General features: G+C 44.8%; 1 protein-coding gene across 1 annotated transcript in view; it reads right to left on the reverse strand.

Moving 5' to 3' along the window:
- Nucleotides 1-14,317, reverse strand: part of Plbd1 (phospholipase B domain containing 1) — a 53,706-nt gene that overhangs the window by 14,083 nt on the left and 25,306 nt on the right. Inside the window, exons 5-6 of the mRNA XM_021165697.2 lie at nt 10,109-10,249; nt 9,060-9,204 (exon numbers count right to left, since the gene is read on the reverse strand). Of these exons, the coding sequence (XP_021021356.1) occupies nt 9,060-9,204; nt 10,109-10,249 (286 nt within the window). The remainder of the gene's footprint in view (nt 1-9,059; nt 9,205-10,108; nt 10,250-14,317) is intronic.

The raw sequence follows: 14,317 nt of genomic DNA on the forward strand, positions 1-14,317 counted from the left end.
TCTTTGCAGGGAACTGCCATTCTCAGTTGAACCGTTCGTGTTGTGGACCGCGGGCGGGCCGCAACAGTCTCCAAGATCAAAGTGGTAACATGAAATTAGTAACAGTAATTATGGTTCGTTGAAATATTCCCAGCATATATTTATTAAAGAGACAACTTTAAAACCTAGGCAAGTAACCACACTATGAACCTCGGAGACTGACTAAATTCTCCTGGGGCTTGGAGCATTGAATTTCGTTTTCACGTGTGTCTACTGCAAGGCTTGTGCTTTGGGGACCACACAGGCAGCTGGTGGCTCCAAGGATGGGCTCTGGTCCCCGAATGTGAACATCACCCAGGAGCTAGTAATCAGAAAGAAACCTTTTGTGGCCAGCCAGAGGCACAGTGGGTAACCCTGCTTGTTACACAAACTTGCTGGTCCAAGTTTGATCCCTGGAATCCATGAAAAGATGGACAGAGGGAACGGAGCATACCACAGTGTCCTCTGATCTCACACACTAATGGTGGCACTTAAAGAAGAAAGATGTATTCCTAGGGGTAACACTGTATGTGGGCTTCCAGCAAACTCCCCTGGGAAACTAGAGGGGAAATTACATTTCTGTGGTTTGTATTCGTGTGTATCTGGATGGAGACAGCACTCGCAGACACAATGCCACCAAGAACACACACACATGGTGAGACACACTCAGATTGTCGCAGAAAGCCTCCATTACAGGTAATTAAGCTGGGAGCCTCAGGATCATCATTACTGCGGTCAATTAAAGACACTTTGAATGCGTTCCAGCTTTGGCAAGCAAAAGCTCCTCGCGACCCCAGGCTGAGTTCATGGTTTCTTCCCTTGGAGCTATTTCTGTTCAGTGCAAACAGAGCCATATCAGGAAAGAGCAAAGTCAGATATACTGTGTTCAAACCCGGGACTCAGTGTGGTTGTACGGCTTTGATCTGACTGGATAGAGTAGTTAACTTCTCTCAACCGATTTCCGTCTTTAAGGAATCAAAATAAAATACCATTGATTATTTTTGATTGTTTGGTAGAAATTAAATGACCTACTTTTACTCTGTATAACACAAATGTTGGGCTGGTGAGATGGCTCAGTGGGTAAGAGCACCCGACTGCTCTTCCGAAGGTCCGGAGTTCAAATCCCAGCAACCACATGGTGGCTCACAACCATCTGTAATGAGATCTGACTCCCTCTTCTGGTGTGTCTGAAGACAGCTACAGTGTAATTATATATAAATAAATAAATCTTAAAAAAAAAAAAAAAAGACAAATGTTAACAGGTCACAGAGCCAGGCACATAGTAGGGAATTGTAAAGAAAAAATTTTTTTTTCTTTTCCTTTTTACTATATAACAGAACACAAACAAGCTTTATTAGCAATTAATTTAAGCCTTGAATGTGGCCTACTTCTCACAGTGCTTGGCAGGTCTAGGCCCCACCCCTTTCTTGTTTCTTTTTCTTTTTTCTTTTTATTGAGACAAGGTCTTACTACGTAGCTCTAGCTCTCCTGGAAATCACTCTGTAGACCAAGCTGGCCTTGAACTCACAGAGATGGATCTGTCGGCCTCTGCCTCCTGGATGCTGGCATTAGAGGTGTGGACTTCCATGCTATTTCTAATCAGAATTGCTATGAAGGGGCTAGAAAGCGGACAGCGGTGGCCCAGGACAGTGGCCCAGCGCTGACTAAGCACGAGAACGAGGCTTCCCTCCCTCAGGGTCCTCACTGCCCATTACACCGTAGGCTGTGATCCCTAAAACTAAAAGTCTGGAGCCCTGAGACTTCCTGTCTTAGATGCTGCCTGTGTATGGAGACAGGGTCAAAAGAGAAGTAATTAAGGTGAACTGAGATCCTGGGAGTGAGACTTCATCCAGTTACCAGGCTGTATGTAAGAGCAGTAAGAAGGCAGAGCATGGTCTTGAACTTCTGAGCCTTCTCCCTCTAAGGACTAGTGTTATCCGCAGAAGTCACCAAATCCAGTTTTGTGGGATTGAACCTAAAGCTTTCAGGCATGTAGCCAACTGAACTACATCCCCATCCCTACCTGTGTTTTTATACATATAATTAAATATTAACCTGAAGTGAAGTGTGAGAGCAAGTGCTCTCAACCTCTGAGCCGTCTCTCCAGCCCCATTGTGTTAAAATGCTTATAAAGAGAAACAGAGAAAGAAGACAGATGATATAAAGAAACTAAATATCAAAATAGATACAAGACAGATGAAATAAAGAAACTAAGTATCAAGGTGGCAGGCTTAAGACCAAATATATCATCTTAACTCTATGGGTCAAACAGGACTGTGAAAGTGAAAGATCCTGACAGAATGTAAAAGGACACAGAAGCCCTGAAATTGGCAAGATAGACGTCAGTGTTAGCAGAACTAGCTTCACTGATTTAGAAAAATAGAGGTGCACAATGCTCTGGCCACTCCTTGAACCCGTGTGTCTGCCAATGTTTTGACCGTTCCTTGAATCCATGTGTGTGCCCGCTGATGAAGTCCATTGCCAGGTGATTGTGATATTGGTTGCTGAGAAAGAGTCAGAAAATCTCCCCAGCAACCACAGCCCGGNCAATCCTGAGTTGCTACACCTGCACCAGACTCTTTCCTTGTACCCCTCCNATACCCATTTCTTGAGAATAGACATTGTTTAGATCTGGAAATCCCCTACTCTCCTCCTTCTCCTTTCTCCCCTGAGGGCCTATAAAAACTGGGACCTCTTTCCCCTCCAGGTCGACTCCTCTACCCCTGCGTGGGATATGAGTCATCCCCAGAGCTCTGGCTTTCCCCCGAATAAAGCCTCATGTGGTTTGCAACAAGCTCGGTCTATCGTGAGTTCTTGGGTGTCCACTATTGTCCTGAGGCCTGAGCGAGGGGCTCCTCTCAGAGTCCTTCAAAAGCACATCGTGGATAGTCTATAGTTTTATGTGCTCTTGATAGATCAAAATCAGCTATCTAAGCTTGTAAAGTAAGTAGAAGGAAAAAAATAATAAAATGGAAACAAAGAATAGGAAATGGACAAAAAATAGGAAACAAATTAATAGAACAGGTTTGGCTCTTGGGGGAAAAAAAACAACAAGAAGGACCATGAACACCATCACCCGTCCTACAGATGACAAAATACCAGGGGACACATTTAACTTTCATTAAAAAAAAACCCTTAGAACAGGAGAAAAAAAAAAACTCCTTAAAAGACACAGATTCAAGAATTAGACCACTAGAGCGTCTATCAGTGAAAGGAACTCAATTGCTGAGAATGTTCCAGAACTCTTCCATGCCTCGGTGACTTCACTGAGAAAATCACACCAGCCCTTAGAAGCCCCTTTACAACATTTAAGACGAAGGACGGTTTTAGTTCAGGGCCTGCTTACCCTGCTGCTAACACTATTATCTCAAAGGGAAAACACAGCAGTATCTCTATCTTAGATATACAAAACAAAAGCCCGTGTAACAATGCACTGGTAATTTGGAATTAAAAAACCAAATTGAATTGTTGAGATAATACTATTGTGCACTGTGTGAAGACTGTCTTTGTATCATTTAAATGCTCTGTGTCTTTTACAGCTGCATCATATTTTGTAAACACTCCCTCTCTCACTTTCTGATTGGTTTATTAGAAATCAGATGGCCTGCAGCAAAGGAGGAGAGAATGGGCGGGACTTCTGGCAGAGATGGGAACTCTGGGAGGGAGTCAGGTGTGGGAGAATTCGCCAGTTCAGTGTGGAGGAAGAAGCAGGTTGGGACAAGAGATTTAGAGGTAGCAAAACCAAGTGGCAGGACATAGAATAGAATGTAGATTAATAAGTTATAAGAGCTAGATAGGAACGAGCTTAAGCATTCATAATAAATATAAGTCTCTGTGCTGTTATTCCGGACTTGGTGGGCATAGAAAGTCCTGTTATTTTGAATAATGAACCATGATTAGGATTAACCTAGGAATGTTAAACTGGCTTAATGTCAGAAAATCAATAGGCATCAATCAATCAATCAATGTTTGTAAAAAGTAAAAGTCATATGCTCCTCCCAATAGGTGCTGAGAAAGGATTTGGTAAGATAAATACAAAGCATTCTTGACAAAATCCCCCAGCACAGTGGGAGGGAAAGGATTTTAGTTACCACCACAAACCGCCCATAGCTAGTAGGAAACCCGCATCTTTGTCCTGACAGCAGGAGGCAGGTGAAGGTTTTCATCTACCTAGTCTGCATCTACCCCAAGGTCTCACCCAGATAACCACGGGAGGGAGGGCATCAAAGGTACATAAAGGACAGGAGGGGAAAATTTCATCCAGAGATGACAGTCACTTATGGATAGAAAAAAAAAATCCCAAGGAATCTACAAAATGTCCTACAAATAAAAGGTCATTTAGAGAAGTCTAGGGCTGGAGGGAGCTCTGGACCTCAGAGCTGTGTTGTTAGGTAAAGATACTGGCCGCCAAGCCTGAAGACCTGAGTTCTATCTCCAGCCCCACCCGATGGAAAGAGAGCACTAATTCCCGAGAGTTAGTCTCTACACATGCATGTAGCACAAGAGCACCGCGTCTACAACGAATACAGAAAGGTCTCGGGGAAGTAAGTAACAATGACAAATATCACCCGAGGCCAGGTGCTCCACACCAGGGCGGGGCCCCTTTTCATTCCAGGACTCTGGAAGTGACGGCAAGGTGCATTTCGGTGCGTCTGAGGCCAGCCTGGTGTACACAGTGAGTGTCAGGCCAGCCGGACTACATAATAAAACCCTGCCTCAAAGATAATCAAATAGTAAGAGCTCTATCTACAGAGTGCTTTGTTTGTTTTGGTTTTGGAGACAGAGTCTCACTAGGTACACTAGGTTGGCCTTAGACGCACAATCCTCACTCCAGACACCTGAATGTGGGGTACAGTTGTGGCCTTGAATTTTCCACATTTTTTTTGTTTGTTTTTTGCTTCAAGAGTTAGATTCTAATCTAATTCTAATTAGTTAATTCTAATTGTTTGCCTTTAGTGTATACTGGTCATAATCCCTCCCTTCTAATAAATGGAATGTGGAGGAAGTGGCCGTGTGACCTCTGAGTTAGGTCACAATAGGCAGACCAGCTTGTTCTCCAGTGTCCCCTGATTTGGTAGGAACCAAGTACCCTGTCATGGAGACACTTAGTCACTCCTGAGGAGAGTCTAGAGTGGAGAGGAAGGAGTGTCAGCTGCCACACCAGGCCTGTGAGTGCCCTTGGGAACCCCAAACTTCAGTTCTGTCACCTGCATGTCCAGCCCCTCAGGCCCCCAGTCTCTGTGACATCTGGCTACCATCTAGACACACTTTCCTCACTGAACCTACCTGAGATGCTGGCCCACAAAATCCATGAGATGCTGAACGACTAATATTGTGTTACACTGCTGGGTTTTAGGGCTCTTTGTTATGTAGCAGTGACCAACACACACACACACACACACACACACATGAGCAGTGTACGATTGGAAGAAGGAATTTAAAAATTCATTTTGATTACAGTACCATCAGAACTTATTTAAGAATAAATTTAATTAAAACTATATGCCCAAGTTTCACTATAGTCTAGGGTCTAGAAGTCTTAATGATTGTTACTAGGGGCAGTAGCACCTTTGAGAGGTGGGGACTCAAAGGAGAGCCTTGCCACTGAGGCCAAGCTGACTAATGCTTCTCATGGTCTCTTAACTGTTCTTGAGGAGGACTAAGGGCTGTACTCCCTCTGCCCTCTGCCCTCCACCCTCCTCCTTGTTCCTGGGTTGAGATGCAGTGGCTTTGACAGTGCTCTGGCTTCACCCCATCACGTAATGTAGCTCAGAACTAAGCATGTGCCAACGCTGTGCTGGTGAGCACGCAAATGCACATGCTAAGTTAGCCACTTATTCTTCATAGAACATCAGGCATTTCATTTTTTCCCGTCTGTCTGTCTATCATCTATTCATCTATGTATCTATATATCTATGTGTCTATGTTTTTATGTATCTATCTATCTATCTATCTATCTATCTATCTATTCATCTATTTTTAAGAAAGAGAGTCCCTAGCTGGCCTGGAACTCACAGAGCTCTGCCAATCTCTGCCTCTTGAGTGTTAGGATTAAAGATATGTGCCACTATGCCTGACCAGGCATTTCACTATAGTGGTGGAAAACTAATTAACACTGTGTGTGAAGTTACATAACCATATACTTAAATGAATACACGTGCTCAAGTCAATTGCTATGAATCCAGTGTTTACAGTGACCTGGTTGATAATGTTCTGCCATTTTGTGGTAAGGTCTAATATAGCCCGTGCTGCCCTGAACTCCTAAGCCTGTTCCCTCCACCTCCCCAGTGCTAAGATTGCGGGTAGGCACCACTGCGCCCAGCTTCAGATGTAATATTATAAACACCAACACTTGAAGTAGTAATTCCATTAATTACTAGTTACTTCATTAAGTTGTTCTGATGGCCTTTAGAGGTTACCAGGCAACGTCCTGAGAAGATATAGCAAGGTGTGCCAGCCAGGTGCTGCTGACCTCAACACGAACCCGAGCTCTGGGCTGTCTCACCCTGCCCATACACATACTTCTTCATCTTTGAAAGACCTTCCTTACAATGACTGAAGTCTCCTTCAATCACCCTGTGACTAACTAGGTGGAGTATGCCAGACATCTTATTCCTGACCTGTGTCTAGCATAGAAGAAATTGCTTTCTAGAAAATTTCTAGATCTCTTGGCCAAGACTGGCTGGGATAGCATAAGCCTCCTACCCATCTCTTTGCCTGGGACGTCTTCTCTAGCTTCCCCCCCCCCACACGCACGCACACATGCACAGTTTTAGGACTTCCACCTGCTGCATGGTACAGGAGTGTAAACTCCTTCAGCTGTCCCTTACTGTCTTCTTTGCAGCAAGCTCACGTCCAAGCTGTCACACTGGTGAAATGATTTGGAACAAGTTTTATTACAGAGCATGTGCTAAAAGTCTGATTTCCCAAGGTCACCTGTTGACCTTGTTCTCAGGGAAGTCCCATCTCACTTCTTTAGCTAGCGTGTGGGTGGGAGGGCGAAGGGAGGCATGGACAGTGTTATAGAACGTGAACTCTCAGCTCCATTTCCAGCCAGCTCACCCAATGGGCCCTGCTTTTATGTGATAGGCAGTTCCTCGCATGCTCCTGCCCCCTGAGGTTGTTCACAGGACAAACCTGGCTTTGCAGGACATTTATTACCTTCCACTGAGTTGCATAAACGTGTCTCTATAAGTGATGACACTTCAAGAGAATACTTGTCCAAAGCTCTGGAACCTCTAAAGGAGGCGGCCTTTGTACAACTTTATTATAGAAGAGAAGTGCAAACCCTGTGAGTAACGACCCCTTTGCGGATCACATGACCCTTTCACTGGGGTTGCCTAAGACCATTAGAAAACAGATATTTACATTCCACTCCATAACAGTAGCACTGACCCTATGTAGTATTTAAAATTATGTTTGAATTTATTTATTGTATGTGGGAGCATATGGTATATAGGACACATGTAGAGGTCATAGGAAAATTTACAGAAACTAATTCTCTTCTAGGATGAGGTTCTGGGGGTCAAACTCAGGCCCTGAGGCTCCCAGCGGGCTCCTTTACCAGCCAAGCTGCACCATCAGCTCCTTCCTTCCTTCTGCTTTTCTTTCTTTTCTGTCTCTCTCGCCCTCCTTCCTTCCTTCCTCCCTCCCTTCCTCCCTCCTTCCTCCCCCCCGCCTCCCCCGCCTTTCTGACACAAAGTTTCATTCCGTAGTTCCAGCTGACATGGAATTCTACCTAGTCTGAGTTTGCCTCAAAAATCACAAGGACCTGCCTGCCTGTGCCTCCCAAGTGGTGGGACTAAAGGCATGTGCCACTGTGCCTAGCCTTAAATCTATATTCTATTCTCAAGAAGTTAGCTCTGGAAATACTGGCTCCACATTCCTGCCCCACCCCCATCAGTCAATGGGAGCTACGCAGCTGCCCCTCTCAACAAGTCCAATGTTCAGGAAAATTGTGTCCCTCTGCCCTATGTCCCTGTCACCACCCTTGGTTCACTGTCAATCCCCACAGGTCTCCTTTAGGCATTGGCTTTTGCAAGCCCTCCTCTCTGAGACCTCCCATCCTCCCTACTGTTTGAATCCCAGCCACAGTTCACTGCCATTGTCAGCATCGCCTTCCCCATCAAGCGACTGGGGTGTCCTCCCTCTTTGGGCTCCTCCCTATGCTTGCTAAGTGTTTACGGCTATTATGGTTAATATTGATCACCGATTTGATAGGAAACCCAGTCACCCAGGAGATACCTGCAAAGTCTGGCTACACCTGTGAGAGAGATTGTCTAGATTAGGTTAGCCTCTGGTTAAGCCCTTGAAGGACTGTCTTACTAGGCTAATGGGGTGGGAAGACCCACCCTAAATGCAGGTGGCCCTTCTTCCTGGTTTGGGTCACGGACTGGATAAACAGAAGGGAGGTTAACAGGAGCACCCATCTCTCTCTGCTTCCTGTCTGTGGACACTTGTGACCAGCTGCCTCAAGCTCTTGTCTCTAGGATTTCCACACCCTTAACTTCGAGCCAAGAGAAGCCCTCTCTCCCTTCAGCCGTCAGGGTGTTTTGTTGCAGCAACGGGAAATGTAGCTAAGACGGAGCCTATCATGTCCAGGGATACAGTTGATTATCTGTGATTCCTGGCTCTCCCGACTGCTGTACAAGGGCTAAAAGGCTACATACAATCCTCCATTAGCAAAAGTATGAATTGTCACACATCAGGTGAAGAAGTGGGCACAGCACTGTGAACGAGGGAACCAGAGCTACTGAAAGCAGGGCCTGCCAAGTCCATCTGCTAGCACCGCACAGCCCGGGAAACAGAGACGTAAGTGCTCTGTTGGCATCGGAGATAAATTCCGATGCATCTACTGGCATTTGCAAAGCACTTTCTGCTCGGCGACTCTGTAAACCCGCTTTGTGTCATCCTGTTAAACGAGACTCTAAAATCAGACTGTGCCCCACCTGCAGACAGCTTGTTTCTCCTCCAGCTAACTTCGGATTACCGATGTTTTATTTTGAAAAAGTTTACGCAGATCTTGCTCTAAGTTTACTTACCTGGATAACTGCTGAAAGAGAGCCGTTTGCTGAGGGTGTATTTGTCCTTGATGTTGAAGTCCCAATGTTTATAGATCCTGAGCATGGCTGCATATGTGTACCAGCTTGAGTGGGCAAAATAGATGTTTTCAAATCCAGGAAGGACCTGTCATCAGAATCATAGTTAGTAACGCAGGCGTATGGTAGCTCTCTACATATTACATGCAGGAAGCATTCAGGGGTATAGCAACTTAGGTAAATATTTGTGGTACTCTCTTCTTAGAAAGAATTACATTTATTTGTGTGTCTGTGTGTGAGCGTGTATGAGTGTGGATGTGCATGTATGTATGTACGTATGCATGCATTCCTGTGGATGTGAGTGTGCGATGGTTTGCATGTAGAGGTCAGAGGATAATCTGTGGAGCTAATTCTCTCCTTTCACCCTGTGGTTCTCAGGGATTGAAGCTCAGATCATCAGGCTTGGCAGCAAGAGTGTTTTACCCGATGAGTGATCTACTCCTAGACTACTGCTTTATTTACTATTGGAAAAGATAGCCAAGGGCTCCAAAATTAACCTTTAATGTATACAACACAGACTGTCCTTCTGCTGTGTGAAACAGAACAATCTAGAAGATAGGAATCGAACTTTATCCAAGTTTCTGCCAGCTCTCTCTCTCCTCTCTCTCTCTCTCTCTCTCTCTCTCTCTCTCTCTCTCTCTGCATATATATAATGAGTTCATTGTCTTTCTCTTCAGAAGAGGGCATCAGATCCCATTACAGATGGTTGTGAGCCACCATGTGGTTGCTGGGAATTGAGCGTAAGATCTCTAAGACTTCTGGAAGAGCAGTCAGTGCGCTTAACCGCTGAGCCTCCTGCCAGTTCTTAACTTCTACCATAGAGGATCCATGTGCCATAACATCCAGCCAGGAGTAAGAAAGGGTTAGCCATACATGGGTGACAGACATATAGTAGAATGTGAAATCTGTTAGGGTGTATGATTAATATATGCCAATACATGTTAATAAAAAGGTCCATGTAGGTAGGAAGAAGGCGGGGCTGCAGGTCTCACCTTAATAAGAGCCGAACAGTGGCCCATTTCCCAAATCTTAAACTTCATCATGCTGCTGCTTTTTGTGGGAGATAGGGAGGGAATAAGGTCCAACAGGTCACCAACGGCGTTCAGGAACTGAATTTGGAACATTGTCATGGGCTGTGAAAAGACACAACAGCACTTGTGACAGGTGTCAACTTTCCCTGTTGTGCATGCTCCGTGAAATTACTGCTTTGTGGGGGGTATACGGTGTGACAGGGGTACTTCATGGTACTGTAATTCACAAACTCACTTTCTGGCTTTTATAATTGAGAAGCAGTGTTAGCACGTTTGTGTGGGGACAGATATCTACTAGTGAAATTCCTCGTGGAGGACAAGAATCAGAGCTTCTGTTGGTGTTCCTCTGCAGGGGTTCCTGAGGTGCGGCAGTAACCTTATTGCGTTTCATGGTTCCAGAGGGTTTTAGTCTGTAATTACCATATTGAAGAACACAGCGGCAGGCAGGAAGGCATAGCACTGGGGCAGTGACTGGGAGCTACATCTGATCCTTACGCATGAACCCCCCCCCCATCAGTGACACACCTCCTCCAACAAAGCCACACCTCCAATCCTTCCTAAACCGTTCTCGCAAGTGTTTGTGACAAAGCACTCAAATATATGAGCCTACGGGGTTCATTCTCACTTAAAACACCACAGAAATTTTCTTCTCTTTTTGTTCTCAGAGGAGCCTCTTTTCCAGTCTCTTTCTATTGATGTCTCTTGAGACATTATTCTACTATGCAGCCAAGTTGATGAGGAACTCACAGGAACTCTCCTGCCTTAGCACCCCCACGTGAGCAGATTCCATGGATGAACCACCACACACGAAGGATTACTCCACTTTGCTAAAAGTTTAGATATTTGTCCTGATACCCACGGGTAAGTGTAGTCCTCACCCACCATCAAGGAAATGTCTCTTTGCAACAGATGGAGACCACTCAAAAAGCACAACCAATCAAAATGCAGAGTTCTGGAGCCCAGTCCCAAAGGATACATTTATAAAACCTCCCGCACCTAAGGCTCGGGGAGCACGGCAGGAGGAGCACAGCGGGAGGAGCACGGCGGGAGGAGCACGGCAGGAGAAGCATGGCGGGAGGAGCACGGCGGAGGAGCACGGCGGGAGGAGCACGGCGGGAGAAGCATGGCAGGAGAAGCATGTAAAGATGAAGGGACCCAGAAAACCAGGGATTTTCCTGTGATAGTTTGCCTCCTATGAATGTTGGAGGCTACTCCTACAAGTCTCGACAACATGAGTTGAACAAGGATGGCAAGAACAGAAGGCAGGAGGGGCAGGGGAGTGACTATGGAGCCTCAGCCCTACTGAAGAACTCTAGGGACTAAGAAATGCTGAGAATGGGAGAGATAGTCTACCCCAAGAAAAGCCCACCAGTTCGTTATCCAGTTCCAAATGGTCAGCCCTGAAACACACAGACAAGTATCATATATAGAATGAGCCACCTGCTCTTATGTATTTAGGAATTATCTATCTATCTATCTATCTATCTATCTATCTATCTATCTATTATCATCATCTACATCTATACATGTATGTATGTAACAACAGTTAATAAAAAAAATCATAAATTTGAGAGCAAGGAGTTCATGAAAGGATGGAGGGGCAGGGAAGGGGAAAATGATATAATTATTATCTCAAAAAAGTAAAAAAAAAATGTTAAAGGAAATGCTGTCTCTGCTCCGTCCTTTGTTCTTCCTCTCTTTTATGGGTATTGTTTTCAAGGTTTAGATTTCTAAAATTATTCTTATTTTTAAATTTATTTATTTTTATTCTATATGCATAGATGTTTTGCCTGCATGTATGGCTGTGCACTATATGTATGCAGCATCCAAGGATGCCAGAAGTGGGTACTGGAGTTACAGTTGTGAATGTAATCGTGAATGCTGCGAATTGACTACAGGTGCCCTGCAAGAGTGGCCCATGCTCTTACCTGCTGCATCATCTCCGAAGAATGCTAGGGTTCTAGTTTTTAAAAATGTTTAAATTATATTTTGTATTTTTGTGTATTGGTGGGTGGAAGGTGTGTGCACGTGTGCATGTTTGTGTGCACATATGTGTGCAGCATGCATGTGTGTGTGTGTCTGTGTGCACAAATGCCATGGTGCACATATGGAGGTCAGACAATAATTTGTAGGCATCAGTTCTCTCTGTCACTATGCCCACATAGTGACTGAATCCAAATCATCAGATTTGGCAGCAAGAGACTTTATCCTTTAACAGTCTCAATAGACATTGTTTATTCTCAAAAACAGAAAAAAGGAAACTCTATTCTCTCTCTCTCTCTCTCTCTCTCTCTCTCTCATCTACATATCTCTCTACCCTTCCGTCCAACATTATCTGGATAGAAGACAGCATGCAAGAAACATTTCTCAATCCCAGCACTCGGGAGGCAGAGGCAGGTGGATTTCTGAGTTCGAGGCCAGTCTGGTCTACAAAGTGAATTCCAGGACAGCCAGGACTATACAGAGAAACCCTGTCTCAACAACCAAAAAAAAAAAAAAACCCAACCAACCAACCAACCAAAAAAAACCCAAACCCAAAACAAAAAAAAAGAAACATTTCTCCTCATCTCACTGTCTTTTATAGTTAGTTACAAATTCCCAAGGCTGTTCCCAGACGGACCTGGATTTATCGGCGCTACTCCTTTGGCTCCCTCTGCATTTGGAAGGTCTCAGTCTTCTACTATAATACATGACATACAATCACCAGTTCTGCACATCTCCCTTATTATGTATCTGCTGGTGTGTCCTTGTGACAACACTAAATGGAGATTTCTGGGTCAGAGGTCACAGGAGTACCTGGTTTTCATACAAAGCACAGAAATCCTAACCAGTGTTTTAGAATAGGGTCCTCTTTTTGCACAGCCTGTCAACACCAGACTACGGAGGAACTATTTATCAGGATGGTTTCAAAATTCCTTCCTTCCTTCCTTCCTTCCTTCCTTCCTTCCTTCCTTCCTTCCTTCCTCCCTCCCTCCCTCCCTCCCTCCCTNTCCTTCCTTCCTTCCTTCCTTCCTTCCTTCCTTCCTTCCTTCCTTCCCTCTCCTCCCCAATTACTTATTCTTCCTTTCTCTCATTTTTATATAGTGTCCTATAGATAGGGTTTCTATTGCTGTGATGAAACATCATGACCAAAAAGTTTACACAGGGTAGGAACCTAGAAGCAGGAACTGAAGCAGAGGCCATGGAGGGGTGCTGCTTACTGGCTTCTCTCCCTGGCCTGCTTTCTTATAGAACCCAGAACCACCAATCCCGAGACAGTACCACCCACAATGCGCTGGGACCTCCTCATCAATTGCTGATTAAGAAAATGCAGTGCAGGCTTGCCTACAGCCTGATCTTATGGAGGCATTTTCTCAATTAAGGCCCACCTCATAAATGACTCCACATACAGTGTTTCATTTACCCGAGGCTGGCTACAGATTCACCATGCAGCGATGTTCTAGTTTCATCTCTATCGACGTGATAAAATATGTGGACAAGAATCGACCCAGGGAAGGAAAGGATTTATGTGGCATACAAGTTCCAGGTTAAGACTCATCCACAGTAAAGAGCAAAGAGAACAAAGGAATCCTCACTGTGTGCTTGCATCCCCACTGTGTGCTTGCTACTCGGATAGCGTTCTCCATTCTTACACAGTGCCAGGGCACAACATATCACATGGTGCCACCCATATTCAGAGCAGGGTTTTCCACCCCCACTAACAGTCCAGACAATCCCTCCTGCACACACAGGCAGGCCTGCCCTTGACAACCCCTCAAGCCCCTCAGGAATCTCTTCCCTGATGGCCATTAGTTGTATTGACAGTTCAAACTAGCCAACACAATGGCCTTGAACTCTTGAGCCTCTCATCTCCACTCCTAAGGGCTTGAGTTTCAGGTGTGTGCCCAGCTTGTAAATTGTAATTTTAACTTATGAGCGGAGGGGAGAACACCTGAGATTAAGAATCATGGACATCATTGTGGTGAACATTTTTTCAAGTATTTTGCCTAATGTATACATGTGTACATCTACACACATACATGCACACACACAGACACATGCACACCATATACTACCTTCCTTAACAAAATAGCCTTAACTTTCAGAACTGTGTCAACTGGTTATCTTAGTAACTTTCAGAACTGTGTCAACTGGTTATCTTAGTAACTTTCAGAACTGTGTCAACTGGTT

This window comes from Mus caroli, chromosome 6, assembly GCF_900094665.2.
Source record: "Mus caroli chromosome 6, CAROLI_EIJ_v1.1, whole genome shotgun sequence".
NCBI lineage: Eukaryota > Metazoa > Chordata > Mammalia > Rodentia > Muridae > Mus > Mus caroli.